The 25,408-nt window shown below is 42.7% G+C and overlaps 1 protein-coding gene across 7 annotated transcripts in view; it reads left to right on the forward strand.

The window, feature by feature from the left end:
• The window catches only part of GPM6B (glycoprotein M6B), a 151,526-nt gene that overhangs the window by 122,414 nt on the left and 3,704 nt on the right, over positions 1-25,408 (forward strand). For all 7 annotated transcript variants that reach the window (XR_014780719.1, XM_084790196.1, XM_084790194.1 and 4 more), the window contains 5 exons: positions 12,625-12,811; positions 15,509-15,665; positions 20,438-20,609; positions 22,750-22,823; positions 24,027-24,092. Coding sequence is in view for 6 of the 7 variants with exons in the window: in XM_084790196.1 (XP_084646322.1) it covers positions 12,625-12,811; positions 15,509-15,665; positions 20,438-20,609; positions 22,750-22,823; positions 24,027-24,092 (656 nt within the window). In the remaining variant the exon portion in view is untranslated. The remainder of the gene's footprint in view (positions 1-12,624; positions 12,812-15,508; positions 15,666-20,437; positions 20,610-22,749; positions 22,824-24,026; positions 24,093-25,408) is intronic.

The following is a 25,408-nucleotide window of genomic DNA, read 5'->3' on the forward strand; positions in this document are numbered from 1 at the left end:
AGTCAAGGATCAGAGAGAGAGAGAGAGAGAGAGAGAGAGAGAGAGAGAGAGAGAGAGAGAGAGAGAGATTGTAAAGCAAGTATTGCAATGCCTCCTCTTTTGGACCTTAGCCCATGGAATGGTGCCACCCAAGTATAGGGTAGGCCTTCTCACCTCAGTTAGCCCAGTCTAGATGCTCCCTCACAGACATGCCCAGAGGTTTGCCTCCTGGGTGATTTTAGATTGTGTCAAGTTGACATTCAAGATTAACCATCGCCCTGCATCTATTTCAAGGGTTGACATCTTGGCTTCCTTGTGCACCAAGGATGATGATGTGTTTATCATGCCCCAGAGATCACCAAGCCCTCTTTACTCCCTTGTTCCTCCCTCCCCCAAACAACCTCGGTTTTGCCCTCTCTCTGGATTTCTGTGCTTTTTCTAGAATGGCCTTACAAAGATGGATTCACGTACGTTCTTGCCCTTTCTTGTTTATCCATTTCTACAAACTTGCATGTGACATTGATTGCTTAATAATAGCTTTGTGGCTTTGTTTGATTTTCATCCTTCCTGCTTCCCTTGAAGACGCCCTGTCCCCTTTGAATAAAACTCAGAAAGACTGCTTCTGCTGCCGCCCACAGCTGAAGACTGTAGCTTGCACCCACTCGGGTCCAGCCTACACACCAGCACCAGATGAATCTCACAAGCACATCTCCAATCATGTCACTCGCCTGCACACAAACCTGCCCCCTCTCCTGCTTGCAAATGAAGCAGAGAGGCTCAAGATGGCTTGACTGCCTCCTACGGTTGGAGGAGGGCCCACCTGCCTTTCTTATCCAACTCCTCCTAGCACTATCCTGGTGTCCTTGAGAAACTCAGCTAAACCTTGGCCTCCACACTACATTGATTCAGCCCACTTTCCCTAACACCTATCATGGGAACATGTGCGCTCTCCAAGGCTTATCTACACTCTGTCCATCCATAGACCTTTTTTTGTCAGTATCTCACACTAACCAAGGACATCTGTCCTACCTTACTCTCCGTGTCCCTATGTTGCCTCTTTTTTATTCTAATTTAAAGTTGTGTACTTGTATGTTGTTCCCTCACCAGCCCCTATAAGGATCAGTGTTAGGAAGGGAACCTAGCACAATGTCTTGCACATAGCAGCAAATTAAGAGACTCAATGAATGGGTCCAGGGTCCAGGAAAGCAAAGATGCTAACCCCCCCAAATGGTCAAAGATGCTGAATGTCAGTAGGCCTCACACTCACTTCCCACAGATCCCTCTGCTCTGTAAATCATTGTTATTTGGACTTAGAGCTACCTTTCCCTACAGTGTTAGCTTCTGCAATCCCCTGCTCCCCGGCTTTACCAGGAGAAGAGTTAAGCATGATCTTTAAGAAAGCCAAAGCCACTCTTATAGAAAGCAACAGAAGGGCCTAACAAGTATCTATTTCTTGACTGTGTTCATTCCCAGCCATATAAATGTCTCACTTTTTGTCACCTAGTTTCCATAACTCACTTATTATTACAAATTAATCTCTTTAAGATTTTCATGGTATACCACAGAAATAAAAGTCTCTTGTTAAATAGATTTTAGGGCAAGCTTTTAGAAGGGAGTACTAAGAAATTATTCCTTTTCTGGCATTAGAAATAATCTGAGCATTCATATCATTACATGGTTGAATGGGCATGTCTAGGTCTATAAGAGAGTCAAAAGGCCTGGGAGGTGAGTTACCATGTGACTGTATTGAGCTCTTTAGGCGCTTTGAATTGGTGATTCTCAGACTTTGAGATGTTAGTCCCTTTTATACTCTGAAAGTTAGAGGCTGCCTCTAAAACAAATGCTGTTAATGATATTAGTTATATGTATAAATATTTTATATAAGAAATTCTAATTTATATTAAACTTTTGGTTTGGGCAGAATGAAACCCAATAGGCTGCCTTGTACATGCTAGGCCCATGTTCTACCACTGAGCTACATCCTCAGTTCAACTTATATATGAAAATAATATTAAACCCATCCTATGTCATCCTAAATAGCATCTTCAAAAGATACATATTTTCCAAATTAAAATAATACTTTACTGAGAAGAGTAAATACTGTTTTCTATTCTTAAAAGCTTCGTAATATGGGACTTAATGTGAGACAGCTGGATAGGCCTCCACATTCATTCAGTGGTATCTTGGCTTATCTTACTTTAGGTGAGACATATGAAGAAAATTCCATCTCTCGTGGGTAGGAGGTTAGAGCAGAGTTTCAATGGCCTTTTAAAATGATTAGAGAGTTAGAACTTCTTTTCTGCTAACGGCAAGATTCAGTAATTAGTGGTTTTATTTTTTTTTATTTTTTTTATATTTTGCTACACTTTGTGGAGGCGGGGGCAGTCAGAGGACAAACTTGCAGAAGTCCTTTCTCTCCATCTACTATGTGAATCACAGGGATGTAACGCAGGTCATCAAGCGTGGCAAGAAGCACAACTTCATTCACTGAGCCATCTTGCTAGCCCAAGTAGTGGCTTCTTAAAGACTGTTTGCTGTGTAGAATTTGCAGCCATATTAATGATCCCTTGGTACTCTGATCTATTAAAATCCATTGCTACAATCTGGATTTTGGTTGGCTTTTATATTCAGAAATGATTTTGTAAAGTTACACACTGAGTAGTTAGAAAACACTAGCAGAGTATTGTGCCTATGTCTGGATTCCCAATATTGACACATTTTATTAAACCACATAAAGTCCTATGCCTTCCTATCACTGCTAAGACTTCATCAAGAAGTCTTCAGAGCTGGGGTAGCTGTCAGTCTCACTGTGGCAGATATAAGTTTCCCAAAGTTCATTGGCAACAGATACCATGAGTTGTTTTCTTTGGAATGACAAGCTCTCCACTTAGTTCATTTCTGTGAAAATCCCTTCTAAATAGCTATGTTTGAGTAACTATAGCCTGTCAGAGCTTCTTTCTAGGAAAAAGCAGTGTTCCATAAAAAAAGGTACTAGGTGAGCTTGTAACACAACTGAACCAGGAATTTCTGAAGGTTATGGCCACCGTTGATGGGCAGTTCATGTGCTCTACACTTCCTCTACATTCGTTGAATAGAATAATCAAAGATTCTGTCTCTGGGTTATGATTTAATGAAAGTACTGTACGGTAGTATATGTGGTATTGTAGGTGGAGGGTCGTCTCCTTTGTACTGAGGATGTTTTGACATGAAACCAGCTCTGCATTTTCTTTCTCTTGCTGGGATGTTTAGTGCTGGAGAATGTGCTTACTGCACGTTCAAGCCACTGTCTGCTTTGTGCTATAGCATCAGCATTTTTCCTGTGCAAATGTCAGTACAGTGGCAAAAGTAAATAATGCCTCAGTGCTATTATGACAAAAGCTTGGACCTCACAGGCCTCCTGAAAAGGCCTTGAAGTCTCCCAGGGCTAAACCAATCTTTTTTCAAAAGCTCTACGTTCTTCCTTCCTGGTTTAGAGTGGGCCTGGCCGACTTGCACCATAGCATCTTCTGGGGGGCTGGTAAGAAAAGCAGCACCTTGGTCTTCTCCATTGACTTAAAGAGACTGGTGTGGTGTGGTGTGGTGTGTGTGTGTGTGTGTAGGCCAAAGGAGAATCTCAGCTGTTGTTCCTCATGCACCATCTACCTTGTTTTGGGGGGTGGAAATGGTTTGTCATTCAGCCTGGAGCTCTCCTAGTAGGCTATACTAGCTGTCCAGGAGGCCCTAGGCATCTGCTTAGCTCTACCTTCACAACACTGAAATTACAAAACTCCACCTCGCATTTTTATATAAGTTCTGAGCATTAAACTCTAGTTCTCATGGTTGAGCAGCAAGCATTTTACTAACTGAGCTCTCTAGACCCTACATAGTTCTGCATGGTAAAGTATGTAAGCTACTATTCTTCTCCAGTGGAGCCCTGAAGGCTTTTCCTATATAGGTCTGATGTAATTTTCTGTGGCCTACCACTCAGCTCTGCCTCAGAAGCTTGACTATAGCCCTAGATGATATGGAAATGAATGTGGGCGGCCATATGCTAATAAAGTTTTATTTACATATGCACAAGTTTGAATTTCATATTCTTTCCATATGCCACAAAATATTTTTTTCAAGCCTTCCTCCACCTGCCCCATTTAGACTGAGCTCACTTAAGGGTGGTATGAACACAGAATAAAGAAATCGCCCAAGCTGGCCTTGAACTTGTGAGAAAACAATAATAACAACAACATTCTTCATAGCCAAAAAGAGAGCAAACCAGATTAGACCCATGGACTAGTTTGTTGACCTGTGTTCTGTATCCTTAGTTTTCCAATCTGAGACCCCATCAAAATCACCAGGAAATCTTAAAAGCTTGAACAAAACCTCTCTAGTTTCTGAATATTACCTACTTATCAACTGAAAATGCCAGTCTAATTGGCCGAGGTTGGTGGAGCTTAGATATCAGGACTTACAGATATTTCTAATGTGATAGAAAGAGTGAGACCTTCTGTTCTAACATGTTTTTAAGTAAATTTTATCTTAAACATTTCTTTTTTAAAAAAATTAGAGTTGGGGGGACTGAAGAGATGGCTCTGAAATTAAGAGCATTTGCTGATCTTTCAGAGAACGCTAGCCCAGTTCCTAAGCACACACATCAGGCAGCCTACAACCACCTGTAACTCCAGCTGCAGAGCTCAGGCGCCTCTAGTCTCCAGGGACAACTGCACCCACATGAGCAAACCCACACAGAGATGCACACGAACACATACTAAAGAAAAACAAACTTAGCTGGTGACAAAACCAAATTCTAAGACCAAGGTCGAACACTGTAACCTCAGAGCAGGGTTCTTCATCTTTAGCATCAAATATAAGCATCACCCTCCAGACATTATTAACCCCAAGCTATCGCCAGACATGCCAGTGTCTCCTGTGGAGCCAGCTGGTCCCTGCTTGAGAACAACTGGTCTAAATAATATGTTAGTTTTTATTTATGGTATCTCAGGAATTCTCCTCTTAGACTATATTGACATTTGGGACCTAGTAAGTCTTGGTTGTGAGAAGCTGTCTTGCACACTGTAGAATATTTACAACATTCCTGACCTGTAACCACTAGATGCCAGTAGCATCCCTTATTCCAGCTGTGACAACCAAAAAATATCAATAAACTTTGTACGATGCCCCCAGGGGGCACAATCGTCTCTCTTAAGAATGCTACTTAGCTTCTGAGCACTGTCGTTTACTTTGACTTCTCTTAAGTAGGATTCTAGCTACTTCCATTTCCCTGTAGCTGGCGGTCTGAACATTGTAAAAGCTCCTTTCCTTTTTTAATTTTGTAGGTTGGTAAAGGGATAAAGCATGCCCTGGGAAGAGAGAAGTATAGTGTGTGCATGTGTGTGACATTCATTCCCTGAGGAAGAATCTGAGCCCTTGTTCCCGCTGGCCCTCCTTCTGAGCCAGCATTAAATCTGAAGCCAAGATCACGAATGACTTGGGCAAATCACTTGGCCATTATGAACTCACAGCCATGGCAACGGCCATCCGCAAGCCTGAGGACAAAAGGTGTTTTATTCTGTTGTTCAGCACAAAAGGTTCTAGGGATGCTGGGGACAAAATGGCCATTGACAGTTAGAGGCATTGATGTGTACTTTTTTTCTCCCTACTATATGGTTTATATTTAAACTGTCTTAGGCTAACACACATTGGAGCTTTTGTGTGAATCAGACCTAAAACTATCTTTACACAGAGACCAGCTAAATGAAGGCTTAAGATATTAGCTCAAAAGAGGTTTGGGAGTTTGGTGAGTGAGATTGAAATTTACTAGTAAATATATGTTTGAAACCCTGGCATTGATTTTTTTTTCCGTTTTAATTTAACATCCCAGTCATAAGAACAGGGGAGAAAGTGCTTTTCTTGTTCCTCTGGTTTGTGGTAACCAATATTATGATTGCTGGTTTGAAGCTTGGGAAAACTCAAGTCTGAGGATTTTGCAAGTGCATTGAAGCAAAGCATTGCTCTTCCCTTAATGAGCATTGGCTTTTAGAAGCCCGGGACTCTGCTGACACACAGCACCACCTCCATACTTAAACTATCACTTGTGTGGGACTTCCTACCCTGGGGCTATCCTGAATCTAAGACCCATTTCCTTTTCACTCCTGGCGCTTGGGGGGGTGGTGGTGCATATAAATCAACTTTCTCCAGTGGCCCCATATTTTTTTTCTCAGCCTCTGCCCAGGTCAGGGCAAAAAGCATCTTTAATGTGAAAAGCACTGAGGTTATCGCAGCTTCCTTGTCTCCAAGAAAGCACTGTGTGGAGAGCGGGGACTGACTCTGACATGAACTCTGGTGCCCCATATTTGACCACTTCCTCTTCGTGGGGAGGCCTGGTGGCACTCGGAGAAAGGATAAGCAGGCTACCAGGATGAGACCTGATAGGCTGTGACCATATGGTGGGGGAGGAGGTCTCCTTCTGTCACAGACCTAGGGGAGGGGAATAGGGTGAAAGAGGGAGGGAGGGAGGAATGGGAGGATACAAGTGATGGGATAACAGTTGAGATGTAATCTGAATAAATTAATTAATTTTTTTAAAAAGGGGGAAAAAAGTACTGCAGTTGCAGTCTTTCAAGACAGCAGAACATTTCAGAACATTTGGTTTTTCCTCCTCGTGGGCCCCAAACTAGCCATTTGATTTGCACGTGACTAGAATATAGTAGCTGAATCCTAGAGGACCTCCATTTTTTTTTAAAAGGGCGTAAAATGCCAAGCACCTTGTGAAAGCAGGCATTGCATATGGACTCAGGATGCCACACATCTGAGCTTAGCAAGATGGGACCACTAATGAGAATGGCTCCCTGAGGCTGTGCATGTCACTCTAGGAAGACAGTGTTTGCTATAGTACAGGTACACGCTCCACTGCTTGGTAGAGACTATGCACAAGATTCTACATGGCTGTATAGCTCACACTTCTCGAAGCTGCAGCTGGTTCCTCCCAGAACCACCTTGTGTAAGGCACTTCCAAACACGACCTGTTCTCTCCCTCTCCCTCTCTGATCTTGGATCCTTTCTTGGCTCTTTGGCTAAGATCAAATGGAAACAGTGTGGCCTGGAATGTCTTTGAACTCACACTCCCCCTAGCTCAGCCTCCTGAGTGCTGGAATTAGAGATGTCCACCTCCAGGCCCAGCGCATATCTCTTCTTGACCCTTGGAAGTTTCTGTTGCTGTCCAGTAGAACCTGTTGGCTTCAGGTTTTGCTATGCTGAGCTACAAGACCACGTGTTTCCTCTCATGAGCCAGCATCATCTTGTACAAACCCTATTTGTACGCCTGTTTTAAAATGTCTAATAGTGGCTTTGCATAATACTGAGAATGCATTTATTGACACAGAAAAACAGCTGTCACCTCAAAGTGATAGTCCATTCTAGAGCCAAATATGAGTGACCATGTCCCAAGAACAGAAATTTAGACACCTAAGTACCATGTTCCAACACGGCAATAGGTTTTGTTATATATATATATATATATCAGAATAAGGAGAGTCATAAAACCAAAATATTTTTAAAATACATAGGCGAGAACATCAGATGCACAGATTGCAGAAAGCAAGGAAATATATGCTGCAGACCTGAGATGCTATCTGATGTCATTCTTAGCCCTTTGGGCTGGTAAAGGCTATAGTCTATTTGTCTCTTCCAAAAGGATCTACCTAGTAAGTCATAAAGATAATGTGTTATGGCAAACACAGAGGTAGACAATGATTGTCTGTTAAGAGGGCTAAAGATAGACCAAGATTATTTGTCTCAGGACCTGCAACATCCCAGCTCTCCACAATCACAGAAATTCTAATCAATTAGTCAGTAGAATCTTTTTTCTGAGGGGTGTATTGAAACAAAATCTCAGTGTGTAGCCCTGGCTGTCCTGGAACTTACTCTGTAGACCAGGCTGGCCTCAAACTCACAGAGGTCTACCTGCCTCTGCCTAACAAGCACTGCAATTAAAGGTGTGCACCACCACACCCAGCAGAAATCTAACATCTTCCAGAATTAGTAAAGTGATCTGATAAACTCTACATGACCAAACACCTACACACCTTCCTGCTTTACCACCCCACCCTCTCACTGAACTGTTTCTGTCTTCTTTCACCCTTCAGGTGGCCTTTGAATGTACCCTGTTCTCTCCCACCACAGGTTTTTCACGCATGTTTTTCTCATTTCCTGGATCACTCTTCCATCCTTTACTCCCTTTGCCTAACTAACCAATTCACTCTTGGGCTTAAGCTCGGGATGTTGTCCCTAATTACCTTCTGAAACCTGAGTTGACTGCACTGTTTGTTCTCCTCATACTTTTGAATTTAAAATAGTTTGTCTCCCCTCACCCTCCATAAACTGCAAACTTCAATAGAGTATAGATCACATATCTTAGCTCAGCATTAGGTCCCCAGTACCTAGCATAGGACAGCAAAGGCACTCGATGTATACTGTCTCCCTTTTGAAAGGCATAGAATAGCTAGCCATTCTTGCTTTGGCCTATAAGCCTGCCATGAGGCAGCTCCAATAAAGAAGACTATCTTCCAAAAGACCCCAACACTTGTAATAATGGTTAATGGAAAGGACTTCTTTAGTTTGAGCAAGGGCCAACACAACATAGACTTGTGTTATCATAACTGCTTTTTCACTATGATTTACTGATTATATCATTAGTCAAGGATAGCTCTTCATAGCCTGTTGTCTATCCTTATATGTATATTGTTTCATATACTCTGTCCAGTTTTTGTTTTGGGCAGGAAATTAAATTTTGTCCTTGATCCTTCTCTATCTTGGCCAACAGCAAGAATACTTTTGCAGAGTTACATTTCATTATAGCAGAATTTGGCTTAGCACAGAAGAAAGCAGTCAGAACTGGACTAGTAAGGGACTTATATCGGGGCAGTTTATCTCAAAGATGAGCTTATAGGAGTGTTGGAGGCTTCTACGATGACATAGATATGGTGACAAGCAATCTTTTTGTAGGTAGCTGAATATTCACCACACAGAGCTTTTAGCTCTTTAGATAACTGGCTAACAAAGCTAGAATAAGCTCTAGGTCTACCCAGTAGTAGTACTTCCTACCTAATCAGGTTTTTCCATGCTACATATCACAAGTTTCTCATCATATTATTGTAGGGTCTGTAAGAGCTCTGTGTGTGTGTGTGTGTGTGTGTGTGTGTGTGTGTGTGTGTGTGTGTGTGTGTGTGTGACAGATGACTAGTATGTGGTTTCAGTTCTAGAGGAGTCACAGTTCCCAGCCACAAATGAAGCCAGCTGCCGAAAATGTATGCTGGTCAAGACTGACATTCTGACATTCGCTAATGTGGCTGTGATTTCCCCCCAAGTTCCTTAATCCCTGCTTTCCTCTGCTGTTCCCAGACTAGCTCCACAGCCCATGGTATATGGTGTCTGTGAGCAAGAAACCAGAGAGAAACATTAGCCTTGATGGAGTGTTGAATTTGGGACTGTACGGCATTGTTCTTTTAACCCCACTTGTGTTTTTGAGCCTGGGAGCAGCTGTGATAGTTCCTTTGAAAAGAAGAAGAATACTCTAGCCCTCTGGATAAAAGAGCCTTTCAAAGCAGCCACTGAGGATTTGGAAGGATGTGTTCCATTGTTAGGGAATGAATGAATGTGCTATACTGTAACACTTAACCCTAACTTCAAATGACAAGCAAAGATATGCGTTGTTAAAAATACATATGTAGCCAAAATGTCCTGAAATGAATGAGCACTTTATTAGGTTCTATGTCAGGGTCATCACATCAGTGAGGCACAAAGCCTTCCTGTCCCATCTCCAGGATAAATTACATCCCCTTCTGACACACACACTCTCTCTTCCTCTTCTCTGATGGTTTATATCCTGTTCTTCATCATGCTACCAGGTATGCCTAACCGAGGGCCTATAGGCCACATGCACCACTGGATGACTATGAATGTGCTTCAACACAAGTTGCTTAAACATAGCAGGGTTTGGGGGGTTTGGTTTGGTTTGGTTTGGTTTGGTTTTGAGACAGGGTCTCTCTGTGTAACCTTGGCTGTCTGGACTCACTCTGTAAGCCAGGCTGGCCTTGAACTAACAGTGATCTGCCTGCCTCTGCCTCCCTGAGTTCTGGGATTACAGGCATGCGCCACCATACCCGGCTAAACATGGATTCTTTTTAAATTTTATTTTGTGATTCAACTGTGCAGTTATTGAATGTGAGCTGTATAAATGACAGTGTTGTATTGCAGTGTTAAGAGGGTGGATGTGCCTGCATGAAGTCTAGTCTTTGATGCAGCATCAGGCTGATTTTGAAGGTGGAAGGATCTAGTTTCAGATGTGTGTCTTTGGTGCAAAGCATAATGATTGACACAGTAGGTCTTCAAATGTACCTAATGAATGAAATCCAAAGTGATTTCATTGGGTTCAGTTAGAACCCAGCTCATATTACAGACAAGCAAATGAATGGTAAGTCCGAACTTTGTGATAATGAAACACTGTTTGTCTGCAGCATCCATCATGGCAGCCACTAGGCCAGTGGGTACCCCAGGAACATGGCCAGTGCTACTGAGGAAATAAATTGCTCTTTTTACTTCATCTTAAATAACTTAAATTTCAGTAGCCACATGTGGTAGTGACTACTTGATCAGATAGCACAGTCCCAGAGCCACATAGCTGTTTAATAAAGATCAGATACCATAACAAGCATCCATCTTGTTCTTCATATTATCACAGAAACTGAGAACAGGAGGTCACAAAAGATACACACACACACACACACACACACACACACACACACACACACACACACACACTTTTATCTAATGGGACAGATCAAGACCAAGGATGTTGGTTTCTCTTTGTTTGGGAGCCTGGAGAGAATTTGAACTTTAGTTTCATTCCTTTCACTCAGTTCCCAGAAAGTCTTGTGGCAAAATAAAACCAAGCCCTAACATCCATGTTCACAATGTCCAGAGTTCTTGAAGGGACTAACTTGCTAATGAACGTGGAACCATATTGTACACTGGTTCTATTATTTTATGAGGTTTCACGCATCTGTTTCAATGAGTTAGACCTTAGCAAATACATCTGGTCTTTTTTAAAATAGGGCACACAGGCTCCTTGGAAACCCTAATACTTTACATTTCCCAATGAGCTAAAGAGCAATTGCAAGAATCAGAGGATCCTGTCACTTCCTGAGGTAGACTGAAGTGAATGTTGCCTTCAAATGGAATGCTCATCTGAGCAAAATCCATCACTGGTCTGTTCTACTAGGTTTGCAATCACTGAGTCCTATGAAGACCATTAGAGAAGGAAGGCTTTTAACTGGCTTAGTGTGCTTACCCTGAGCTAATGAATTGCCCTTGATCACATTTAAACTTGTTAATGCATTTAAAGTTGGATTTTTTCCTAACAGGCCATTTACTGAAGGGTCTGGATAATATAAATATGGATGGTAGGTCAAGAGAATTAAAAACAATATCCCCAGGGCCAGCACTGCAATAACTGGAAGATATCAGGCAGGCCCTTATGGCTATTTTCAAGGAAAAGTTTCCTTTAAAAGTACAGGGGCTGGATAGTTGTGTCAGTGGTTCAGAGTACTCCTTATTGTTGCAAAAGCTCAATCCCCAGCATCCACAAGGAGGCTCACTACCTCCTCAGGCATGAGGCATGCCTGTGGTACACCAATATGTGTACTCACAGGCAAAACACTCTTACACATACAATAATAAAAACAAACCTTTAAAATGGTAGATACAACTCTCATCTTCTCAGACCAAGTGTGAAGTCTGGCTCTGTCCCCTTCATTTCACTTCATGGAGTCTCATTTTGTCCTTTTTTATCCCCCCTTCTGTTTCTTTTTTCCTCCTTCAACCACTGGGTTTGGGTTCTGACTCTGAGCATGTAGCATGTATGTTAAAATGGAAGCTGGGGAGGAGGAGGAAGAAGAGGAGGAAGACTATGACTGGATTGCTTGTGCTGCCATGGTGGGGAGGGGGATTTTTTATTAAACACCTGAGGTAATTTCTGGTATCATTTTGAAGCAAACTTGGGTGGGACCACTTGGGTAGATCTTGGTGACTTGGTGCTTCAGTACCTATAGGCCCTTTCCAAAATGATCTCCTTGATATTTTTCCAAACCTGGCAACACTCTAAGTACCACATTGTATTCTATTGTATTCTTCCAATTTTCCAGGACATCAAGGGCTTTGGGAAAGCCATCAGGTACTACAGCAGTAGATGAATTTGAAACCTTAAGGGCTGAGTTTGGAGAAAACCTGACTGTGGCTTTTCTTCAATGGAGCCTCAGTGGCTCTGTAGTTCTCTTCTTTGTCTTTATCGGTGGAATGAGTGTTCCTCATTGCGCCTCTCTGCCTCACAGTCAGTTAGGAAGCTCTCAAGTGAGGCTACATCTCATAACTGACAGCTGATGGCTGTCACTCACTACCTTTGGCGACTCTAAGCAAAGTCAGCTACAGTACCCTTTGAAGTGCCAGGGTCCTTACAGGATGAGACACCATGGGAACTACCCCTGTGGTCTTTGGAATGTTGACATATGAGTCATAGACTAGAGAAGGGTGATAGAGTAAAAATATATATTAATGGTAGTATTCACGAAGATGAGGGATTCCTGCCCATCATGGCTGCCTCTTCCTCCTTTGGTCTAGGTTGCTTCGAATGCTGCATCAAGTGTCTGGGAGGAGTTCCCTATGCCTCCCTGGTGGCCACCATCCTCTGCTTCTCTGGAGTCGCCTTGTTCTGTGGCTGTGGGCATGTGGCTCTTGCGGGCACCGTGGCAATTCTTGAGCAGCACTTCTCCACCAACACCAGTGACCACGCCTTGCTGAGTGAAGTGTGAGTATCTGCTTCCCTTTACAAATGTATTTTTAAGATGCTATTATCTCACAATGTTTTTGACAGAATATCTTGTCCTTTTCTGGCAGAAAATCTATACATTTGATTAAAGCTTGCTATATTCAGATAGGAAAAGTCCATGAGGGATGGGGGTGTAGCTCAGATGGTTACAGTGCTTGTCTCCCGTGCACAAAATCTTGAGATCCATCCCAGCACTGCATGAACTAGGCTTGCTTGTATTCCTAGCGCTCGGGAGAGAGAAGCTGAAGGAGTAAAAGTTCATGGGCATGGTCATATTTAATTGTATTCACTCAGGAAATCCTAAAGAATAATTTTTTAAATAAATATTAAAAGTTCAAAGCCATAGCAAGTTTGAGGCCAATCAGGGATATAAGATCTTGTATCATGAAATAAAAAGTTTGGGGGGGCATGATAACAAAAAAGAAAAGGCCAACAATGTGGTGGGTGCTTGAGGCCTAGAATGGAATCTCATTTGGACATGAGAAGGTGTACATGGTTCCACACAGTAGTGGTAGATGTGGTGGACTGTAACATGGTGACACATTGATGCTGTCAAGCATCTCTCTAGATGGTTTTCATTGTTCCTGAGTAATAAGGACCCTCTAGTTTACCCCCTCTATGGAGGATTCCCTAGTCTAAGTTGACAGGAACCATATCCCCACATTAATTCTTCTGGCAGGAGAACTAAGCCCAGTGCATCCTAATGCAGCAAAGAGGAAGCTCTGGAAACATAGTCCTAGCCCTCTGTCTTCCTACTCTGGAATGATTCTCAGTGGAAGCTCAGCAGTTCTCAAGCTTGATCTCATAACTGCAAACCCCACTGCCATCTGTACCTCCTTTAAAGTAGCTTCCCCTTGCTCAATTTGGCTATAGTGCTGAAGTTTCGGTGTAATTGTGAAGAAACATCACCATCAGAGTGAAAAAGGCACAAATGGATGTTTGTGGAATCATAATGAAATGGCTTTTTGTTTGGTTGTTGAGGGTCTTGTTATGGCTCTGGCTGCCCTGGAACTTTAAGTGAATCTCCTGCTTCTGCCTCCCAAGTGCTTAGAATTACAAATGTCGATTACCATGCCTGACTCCTCCCAAAAAGTTTCATATTTTAAAATTTTGTTTTAAAATGACATCTAAATAAGTAAGTAAGGATAAGAAGGTTGTAATGGGGGGAATCAAGTAGTAGATATACAGAAGAAATGTACACAAAGCTTGGACATAGCCTGATCAGTAGCATGTTTGCCTAACATGTATGAAGCTGTGGGTTGGATTTGCAGCACTGCATAAGCTGGGTGTGTTGGCATCTACCTGTAGCCCCAGCACTCAATCAGGTAGAGGCAGGAGGACCAGAAGTTTAAAGTCATCCTCAGTGTTGATGCAAAAATATGTGTTAGAGCCAGATAAGAGTAACTGTGGCCCAGGAACAGATTTAGGTAACCCCAAATTCCATGTTCCAACATGGAAGCAGTTTACTGTTTTTATAATAACAATAAAACCACAAACCCAGATATTCTTCAAATACATTGATGGAAAGATCAGAGGCAGGTTACAGCAAAGCAGAAAACTTCTGTTGATGGCCTGAGATACTGTCTGATGACACTCACAGCTTTTTGTTGGTGGAAACTAGTGCTCTACTAAGTTAATACCTTATAAAGACTTGTGTGCTAGTCACAGGATGCTAGGTCTGACAGAAAGGTAGACAAGGAATGGCTATGTGGGCAGTTAAAGACAGCCCAGTCTAAATTGTAATTGGGCTCTGCAGCTTGCCAAGTCAGTAAGTTCTAAACAGTTGTTTCCATTTGAAAGTGCAGTTTCTTTCTGGGAACTTTTGTTCACATCAGTTATATAGCAAGTTCAAAGCCAATCTGGGCTACATGACACTGTCTTTTCTTTATTTAAAAAACAAGGAAGACAGAAATATGTAGCGTAGTACCAGAAAAGGTATATTAAATTGATTAGCCAGTGTTCTTAAGCCACGGCTCCCAAAATTCCAAGAAACTTTAAACTATGCCTGAGCCTCAGGGCAGAGCCATTAACTAAATCTCTTGGAGGTGTTATCCATATTTTCTAAATCAACTCAGATGATTTCACTGGGCAGCCAAGGCCTGCGGACTTGCTTTCAAAGGACAAACTTAGTGGTGAATGAACTTTCTGTAACTTACATGTAAATTGACATCCTACCACTTGTGTAACAAGGATCTGCACAAATTTCTCCTTAAAGATACCCTGAATGCTGACTTAGGTGTTTTCTCAGAATAGCATCAACCACCATGCCTGCTTGGGAAGCATTTTGATATGTTGAAAAAAGCAAGCTCTCTACTGAACCAGGGTCCAAATGTCTGTCCTGGCACTGTGTAGCTTTGAGTGGGTAATTTAACTTCTCAATATCTGTGCTACATGCAAGATGGAGATACAAACCTTCACTGTATGAGACTTGGGTAAGTAGCAATGCACCCCAAATGGACTCGTGATTAAAGGAAACTCCCGCCGTTTTGCTTGAAAAGGTCATCTACAGGACTACTAAGAGAAGAAGCCCTGAGCCCTGGGCTGCTAGAGTGGACAGAGATGTTCCCTGGGACTGCCCTATGAGCCTGTTGAGGCCATGAGAGATGCCACAGTAAAGGTGCCTTATGTCCCCACCCCACAGTGCCCCTCACATTTGCAGCTGTCTTCTTTTCACAGGATCCAACTGATGCAGTATGTCATCTATGGCATTGCCTCCTTCTTCTTCTTGTACGGCATCATTCTGCTGGCAGAAGGCTTTTACACCACAAGTGCAGTGAAAGAGCTGCACGGTGAGTTTAAAACAACTGCCTGTGGCCGATGCATCAGTGGAATGGTGAGTACTAAATTCAGGTGCTCTGCCAAGCCGTGCATGGCTGTTTCCTTCTACTTGGCGAAACTAGTAGCTATTCAAGAAGAGTCCATGATACAGATAATGCTCTTACCAACATGGCCTCAAGAATTTGAAAACCATTGTGTTGTTGATAAAAATTGTAACTGATAGTATTAAACCTTTTTGTTGAGCTCTGTTCTAGAGGAAGATAATTCTTAAAAGACAGGGTTAAAAGCTATTCTATCACACACACACACACACACACACACACACACACACACACACACACACACACCATGACATGTTATACATGTGTATTTAGCACTGGGAATCAAATCCAGGGTCTTCTGCATGTTAGGCTACATCTCAACCCTTGTACATGCTTTGTACATGATAGATCCCTATCAAAATGTTGCACAGATAGCTGGACATTGAAAGAATAGTTTGATGTAGGGAAAATATTTGGAAGTCTGAGAACAGTACTGATGCTGAGGAAGAAATGTGAGGCATGGTGTGCCCTGCCCCCAGCCAGGAGGAAAGCATCAGCACTCAGGCTAGGGCTATAGGCTTCCTAATGTATATATAGCAGAAAGTGCACCCCACTGCAAAAGAGGGGAAGAAAGTACAGAAAAGGAAAGGATGTGGGTATGGCTTCCAGCACTGTTTACAACAGTTTTCATGAAGGAGGCATGTTGATTAGGGTAGAATTCTTTATGTCCATAGTGACTTGTTGGTCTGAACCTGGGCATGAAGAATAGATATTATGGGCGCTATTATATCAAATTTCTTAAGGGAAACGTATGGCCGGTGAGATGGCTCAGTGGGTGAAAATGCTCACCATACATACCAGACAACCTGAGTTCAAACCTGAGAACCCACAGTGGAACGAGAAAACCAACTACCTGAAAGCTGGCCTTTGACCTCTGCAAGTGTGTTATGGCATCCATGCACTGGTATATACACAATACTCACACAACAATTGAAAATTTTTTAAATGATCAAAGTAAATATGATCCTGCCTTTGGCAGAAATATTACTACCCTGGTAAAGGCCTGAGAGTCATGGGGACATGGGCTATCCCAGCTACTGTTCTGCCTGGCCCTAGGTTTCTGTGACATTGGCTGCACAAAGAGGGAAAGGGGGGGGGGGAGTTGTGACACTGACGGCAGCATGTGACAGCAGGCCAAGTGACAGGGGCGCTGAAGTGCAGAATCAGGAAGAGATTTAATGCCAGACCACAACAGAGGAAACTGCTTCACATGAGACCCAGAAAGAGGAACTCATATGAGCCTAGGAGACCCAGACAAGTCCAGTCATGTGAATAGGCTGAAGAGGAAGAGTAGAGGTAGCAAGAAAGAACACTGCTTGAAGGAGGGGTAGGGAATGCAACCAAGATGAGCCTTGAATCACAGACTAGGAATGGCTTTGGTAGGCAACGACCAATGGGTTAGTGACAGGATCAACTCAGTAATCATAAGATTTGGCCAGTCACCTAATGGTATGGAGAATGAATTGGGGGAAATGGGGTTGTAAGAGGCCATTTTGAGACTCAAGTGAGGCAGCCTATGGAGTTGTGAACTGGGCCTGGGCAGTGGAGTACAGGAGGGGCTCTGGGAATGATCATGGGTGGGACAGTGAGAGGAAGAAATGAGTGACAAGTCTGGCCCAGTACTGTGCACCATTAGGCTGCAGAGAATTCAGGTGGATTCAGTATGAATCCACAGGAGCTTAATACAGCCTTAGAGGGTCATGTGCCACATCCAGTCTTGGGGCTGGAGCTTCTGAGAATACTCTGGGCTGAGATGACTGAGAGCCTGCTAAGAATAGTAACTGTGGGAAGGTTCCACCAAAGTTGGTGGAGGGGTCCTGAGGTCTGTCATTATCTGTTAGGTAGGTTCAGAAGCCACCTGGAGTCAAATACTGTCTCTGAGAGTTCAGGAAAGAAGTGGCCAAGGAGATTCCTACAAAGGATCCAGATCATTTGATGGATCAGGTCCAGTCTATATGTCATTCCTCCCATTAATGGCCTCCTCACCATTACAGGAACCCACATCCTGAAGGCTGTAACACACGGTACCTAAAGATGCCTTACCCTGACCTCCTCTCTGCTAGTTCTGTCCACCAGGTACCACAGTTAAATGATTGTGCCTCAGGCTCCTGCTCTCCCTTGTACCACTCTCCTCCCACAGGGAATGGCCAGGCCTCACTTCCCTCAGCATACAAAAGACAAAGCCAGAAACAGTCTTACTGAAAGATAAACCACCATTCCTGATAGGGATCATATGCCTGTCACCTCACATCAGCAGTATCTTCTGGCAGGTCTGAGACCTGTTGCTTAGACCACACTGAATAGGGATGTGCCTGTCTCTGCCTCCTCAGCACTGGGACTATGACTGTGTACCATCACACACTGTTTTTAATGTGGCAACTGGGGATCAAATGTGGACCCTCATACTTGCAGCACTTTGCCAACTGAAGCATGTCTCTAGCCCCCCACTTTGACTTTTAAAATGTTTATATTTACCTAGTGGGGTGAGGACCATAGTTGCACATTACATGGCATACATGGCATGCTGTGTGTATTGCTGTCAGAGAACAACTTGCAGGAACCAGCTCTGTCCTTCCACCTTGTGTATTCCAGGGATTGAATAGATCACCATCAGTCTTGGCAGCAAGTGCCATCTCACTGGCCCACACTTTGGATTTTAAAGGTTAGATTGACAGGGGAAAAGTGTAGGTTCCATGGCATTACAGCAGCATGTTAGTGAGAGGTGAGGAGACGAGAGTTGCTTTTTTGTTCAGGAGGGCTTTGCTTTCCTCAGACCTTTGTAGGAAACAAACATCTACTTGCCTAGGGGTTAGGGGAGATCCTGCTGAGGAAGACTCTGAACTCCAGGTTCACCTTGTTAAGGGGAGCAGCCTCCAGATGGTGCATTCAGCACTGGCCTGACCTCAGGGACCTGGACCCTCCAGAGAAGTTAAGGCTCACCAAGGCCAAGAATCATTAGAACCTCCTTAAGTCCCCACAGTGTTATCAGATAGCCCATCAAGGGCATAAGTTTTCCATGGATAGGGAAATAAAGAGAAAACCTATTCTGGAACAGCCATCCTGGGGGGTGGGAGAAAAGATGGAACTCGTGAAACACGTTCCTTTGAATAATTTTAGTAAAGCTGGTGCTTCAGGAATTGTGAAGGTCCTTGAAAGAACAGGACACAGCTGGCGAGATGGCTCAGAGGTTAAGGGCACTGACTGCTCGTCCAGAGGTTCTGAGTTCAATTCCCAGCAACCACATGGTAGCTTACAACCATCTAATGGTGTGATCTGATGCCCTCTTATGGTGTACAGGTGTACATGCAGGCAGAGCACTGTATACATAATAAATAAATCTTTTTTAAAAAGAAAGGAAAAGAACCCTTTCTGCCATTCTCCAGGGTGATCAGTAAGGGGCATCAATGCAAACCTCATGTCTAGGTCAGACATCTATGCATAAACTTAGGTGGAGATGAAATATAACAAGAAAATGAAAATCTTGACAGATTCCCTGTGCTTGTGACTGTTTCAAACTTTTGGTCAAGGTCCAGGCATGTAATGCTTCCAGTAAGTCCCCAGGATAAGGAAACTAGCAGAGTTCCTTTTGAGAGAAGGCTTCCGTTGGTGGTTGCTATTTTTCCATACCCACATGCAAGGTAAAATAAAGGGAAGTACTGAGAAATCAACATGATGTTATGATTCAGTGACCTATAAAGACACTCTGGACCTATCCCACATTAAGTATAATGCTGAGAGTTTAGAAAGAACATCTCATAGGCTGGCTCAAGTGTGAGGGCCTGTGATCCCAGCTTTATGCAAGGTTGAGGTAGGAAGATCAAAAGTTTAAGCAACTTAGTGAGACCATTTTTCCAAATAAAAACATAAAAAGGGAATTGGGTGTTTAGCTTAAGTGGTAGAGCATTTGCCTAGCATGTACAAGGCCCCAGATTCCATTCCCAGTACACAACACAACACAGAACAAACAATAACAACAACAAAAACCAAACCTCATTCAGGCCCTGTAACTAATTAGTTGGGTGAGTAAGGTCACCTCTTTCTTGGGTTCTCATGAAATTGATGGTTAAAAGAGGAACATGGGAGGCAGGAAAGAGGGCTCAACTGATCCTCACAAAGATGAGATATGATAGATATTAAGTTACATTCAGAATATTAGACTCACCAAGATAGGAAACATGTTCTCTTCAAGGCTACCAAAAACTAATAGCCAAAACACTATGAATGTAACATTTATATAATTTCTGATTATGTCATGGTTCTTCTTGCTTCCTGGGCTCAATGGCCAGCTAGTCTAGCCTGCTTGGTCTGTTCCAGAACACTGAGAGATATACTGTGTTAACAACAACAAAGTGGAAATCACCTAAGAGTCAGGTTGTTCTCTGGCCTCCACAGTTCTCTCTCTCTCTCTCTCTCTCTCTCTCTCTCTCTCTCTCTCTCTCTCTCTCTCTCTCTCTCTCTCTCTCTCTCTCACACACACACACACACACACACACACACACACACACACACACGTGTGCCTGCACATACAAACAAACACACAATCAATAAATCAATCAGTAACAGCCTCAGAAAGCCTTTCCCATCTCCTCTGTGCTGAGCAGATGTTTCTTCCTGGAATGCATCCTGAGGTCCCACTCTGGGCAGAAAAGTACAGTCCTTCGTCTAAGATGAACATGCCTATTTCAGTGAGATTCCTTTTCCCTCCTCTCATTGTCTGTCTGCCTAGTTCGTTTTCCTTACCTATGTGCTGGGAGTGGCCTGGCTGGGTGTGTTCGGCTTCTCTGCAGTGCCCGTGTTTATGTTCTACAACATATGGTCAACCTGTGAAGTCATCAAGTCTCCACAAAGCAACGGGACCTTGGGTGTGGAGCAGATCTGTGTGGATGTCCGACAATACGGTACCTCTTTTCAATCCTGGCCCCATTACCTCTTCATTGTCTTCTTCCTGGGTCTGGGTTATGATTAGCACATTGACCTCTCTTCAGTCACCACAATACAGTTCCTGGAGGCAAGCATCTCTGGGCCTTTATACTTACTAGAGGATATTATTTGAGATTTGTAAAAATGTTTTTCAATTTAGGCATATAGTTTTTTAAAAGCCTTTTATAATGCACAAGTACTTTATAATAATGCAGTTCAATTTAAAAATACTTCTAGATGCCTACTATAAGAATTTATATATTTTTTTTTCAGTTTTTCATTTTTGCCCTCTTCCTCTTCTTCATTTTTATTTTTATCTTCCTATGTAGTTATGCTGGCCAACTGGCCTTGATGTCATAACCCCACTTCAGCTTCTTGAGTGCTGAGAATCTGGCATGTGTTTCTATGTCCAGCTCTTTTCAGTTTCATACTGACTTTTCACCTAGTACATTTGCATGGCTGCCTCTTTGGAAGGAGTCTTTTTAAATGACCAATTGCTTCAACTCATCTGTACTGAAAAATCTCAGTATAAAATGTAGACCGATTTCAAAGCCATCCTGATAGACTCTGGGAAAATGGTCCCAGTAATCAGAAACGAGTTCAGACATTTGTTCTCACAAATGGAATCCTCAAATTACAGTTCCTGTGACTAGCCACTGGGGCCTCCAGCCAATTAATTTGGGTGGGAATTGACTTCCACATCCTAAAGAGTGTAATCGCTATTTTTAGCTAAGATAGTAGGAATCATGTTCTTACCAGAAAACAGGGAGGTTGAGACCAGATAGGTTAGTTCTACAATGTAGCTTAGTTGGGGTGGGTTAAGATGTTTTTAGGGCTACATGGATATTTTAAGTTGATAGAGATGAGATATGATAGATATTGATTTATATTCAGAAATTTAGATTCTCCAAGAAAGGAAAGATGTTTTCTTCAAGTTTGCCAAATACAAAGACTCAAATCACTATGAATATAACATTTATATAATTCCTGATTGTTTTGTGGTTCTTCTTGCTGTAGGTAGTTTATTTTATTTATGTGTAATAACATAAATGTATATATAAAAAGAAATATAATAACTGTTTTAAAAAAGAAACAGAGATATTAAGAAAACAAACAAAAATCCATTCTTTCCTTCCTTCCTGGGAGAAGTACAAATATTTAAGCATATTCCCATTCGTTAAAAAAGGAAAAGAATTGTACTCTGGTGGGCAGTTGTCCATTCCAGAAAAAACTTAAGAGTTGCAGGTAGAAAAAGAATACAGCCTGGGCTCTTCTGGCCAGGACACACACACAGCTCAGACTCATGTGGCCGAAGCACCACTATCTTGCTTCATGAGGGCCTTCTCCTGCAAGTTTTGTTTTGTTTTTGAGACATGGTTTCTCTGTGTAACAGCCTGGCTGTCCTGGACTCACTATGTCAACTCAAAGTCACAGAAACTGCCTACCTCTGCCTCTCAAGTGTAGGATTAAAGGAGTGCACAACCACTCCCGGCTTTCCCCCTGCAAATTAATAAATTCACTGCAGGAAAAACATCTAGCTTTGAAAATGTGGGCCAGGAACTACAATGCACACATTTAATCCCATCATTCAGGAGCCAAAGGCAAGCAGGCAGATTACTTCAAGGCCAGACTGGTCTACATAGCTAATCCCTGGCCAGCCAGGACTACATAGTGAAACCTTATCTAAAAAACCTAAAATAAAACCTGACATTTACAAATACCAACAAAGTACGTTCTACAGGGGGGAAACGCACAGTTGTTGAAACCTTGCATGAGCTAGAGTGACTTGGCTCTTGTTCTGTTCTCCAAATAGAGCTCTTTTTGTTGTTGTTCCTCATTGCCTGAACTGCATACACCAGGTACCTCAACTGAACAGGAACATCGCTAACAATTGTAACTGGAATCCAAAAATGGAAAGGTCTACTAAAAATGTGAGACAGGCTGGGATTGTAGCAAAGTGATTGAGTGTGTGCTTAACATGTGCAAAGATCCTAAGTTCAATTCCCAGCATTATGGGTAAGAGGGACCACTAGCACCATGAAACCCAAGCAACTTGAATTGAAGTCAAGCCACTGGGCACTACAGCCTGTCTTATATTTGTTGGGGTTCACTTTGCAGGTATCATTCCCTGGAATGCTTTCCCAGGAAAAATCTGTGGCTCTGCCCTGGAGAACATCTGCAACACGAATGAGGTAAACAAGTCAGTCCTGAGGCCTCCTTCACATACTTGGTGACTGAGAATCTAAGCTGAGAAATAGAGTACTAGATGGCGGCCGAAGTTCTCTGACAAGAAGGGCTTTCATGTAAACTGTTGAATACTGTGTACCCATCACTCTTCATTTTCCACCTACAAAAACAATGTCCATTTTGTATGGTCCAGCTCATTTATGAAGGATCCTTAAGATAATGGGCTATTCCTTACTGCTATAGTTTGTGATCCCAAACCTAAAATTCTGAGAGATGAATTTTGGCAACATTTTCACGAAGAACACTGTCACAAGCAAATGGAAGCTAATTCCATGCTTGTTTGTTTGCTTGTTGTTTTAAAGTCTGGAGCTAGAGAGATGGCTTAGCAGTTGAGAACACTCAGTGCTGTTCCTAGCACCCATACAGCAACTTACAACCATCTGTTAACTCCATTCCCAGGGCACCCATCATGCTCTTCGGCCCTCCAAGGACACCAGGCATACATGTGGTGCACATATATTTTACATACATGCAAAACATCCATAGCCACAAATTCAATTCAAACAAGTTAAAAAGTTATCTTACATGTGTTCATGTCATATTTTTAATAAGAGCCCAGAGCTAATAATTTCTAGTTCCAGAACAACTTCTTATGGGGGCTTTTGTTTTCTTTTTAGTCCTTATTTGGCAATATACCCTACCACTTTGAAATCAAACTTTCTTAACACTAGAGTATTCTTCAGCTGTGGGCTTATACCTGTTTATGAAACAAATGTCTTCAATGCACTGGTGAGAGTGTGTATATTTAAGACAACATTTATGTTTTTGACAACACCAAGTTATAGAAACAATAGCCCTCTACCCTACCTGGCTTGTCAGTTTGAATAGCCATAACATGAATTGTTGGCTCGGAGCAGAGCCTTCTAACCTTGGCTGCACATTGCAGTCATGAAGGGACTGCACTATATCCATGCTTGAGGGCAAAACCTTCAGTATTCTGGTGTGATTGGTCTGGGGTACAGAGTGAGCACCAGAAAGGCCTGAAGTTTCCACAGTAATTGTAACACGCATCCAGAGCTCCAAGGGCGGTGGGCATTGGCCACCCAGGCTGGCAGCCAATCTGTGAAGGAGAGTGAAGCAGCACTCCAGGACACATGTAAGGCCCTTCGCGCCACACAAATTATTCATGGTGCCCTATTCTTTCCTAGTTCTACATGTCCTATCATCTGTTCATTGTGGCTTGTGCTGGAGCTGGTGCCACCGTCATTGCCCTGGTGAGTAACTGTCCCAGAAACACCCTAGTATAGCACTCCTCCTCCTGCCTCCAAACCACAGACTTCCCTTTCAGCTCTTACCAGCAGATGAAGCAAAGGATCTGTGTGTTCAGCTGTGGTGAACTATTCCCTCTGTAAACTTACCAAATGTCTAGTTTGCAGGAAGTACTAGTGGCTGCCTTGGCACTGACTGATCCAATTTGGACACTGGAAAGAAGAGAGGGTACCAACACCTTCTGTCTAGGCATAGCATGTTGCCTTATTGCATTTAGCAAGTAGTTCTATGATTTCATTCATGGACAGAGACTCACGTGAGGCACTGCCCATTTTTGCAAAGAAATCTTGACTTCCAAATAGAAAGATAATAATATACATATGTAGTTGATCTCCTTATGTGCAGAAATAACCTTCTATAAAGTTGACTCAAATGCTAAAGTGTATATATTGAACATAGCCTGTTGGGGCAGTACAGAGTAGCCTCTGGGTCCCCTCATCCCATGTAGATTTCGGTATAAGATACCCTAGTTAATATATGCTATCAATTTATTACTATTGAGTTCATGGCCAACATCACTATCACGCATGCCTAGATAAAGGTTCTCTAACACACGTTACCTCTGGAAGGCACTGCCACACCTTTCTTGGGAGCTAATTTAGCAAAGGTAGTACAAAATAGAATGCTTGTTTACAGTGTGACTGCAGAACAAATGCAGCAAAGCATCACTACCGTAGACTTCTACTGGGACTGTTCAAATGAGGGGACTCAAATTTTTAAGTGCTTTACAAGTGTCCAGTCATGGGTGAGAGAATATTGTTTTGGTGGTTATATATTTTACCAAGTAGGCAAACTTGGAATCTGCACATAATGACAATCAACCTATAAGCAAACAGGCTTGCATGCATGTATGTGTACAACGGATGGGAGTGAGAGGCTTGGTTTATGATTTGTAGAAAACTAATTTAAGATTGGGAGAGTAAAGGATTTCAGCTGCTTGAGGATGACCCATTCCCAGTTTTCCTAACCATTAAGTCATTCCTTCCCATGAAATCACCATGGTGACCTGTTCTCTTGGCTGAGCAACAGGCAGGAAGAAGACTAATTGCTGCTGAGCAGGCAGTTTGGGAAAGATGAGAAGAAATAGGGCACTGAGCTTCATCTCTCATACTGCTGACCCAGCTCTCTATCTTGTTATTCTTGAAACAAATCCAAGGCTTTTTAATAAGCTTACTGAGGGCAGAGCCAAGGACTTCCATTATGTATGTGTGATCAGAAGAGGCATGTGCTAGATGAGAGAAATCATCTGCTTTGATTAGGT

This window comes from Acomys minous, assembly GCF_964271855.1.
Source record: "Acomys minous genome assembly, chromosome: 7".
NCBI classification, from domain to species: domain Eukaryota; kingdom Metazoa; phylum Chordata; class Mammalia; order Rodentia; family Muridae; genus Acomys; species Acomys minous.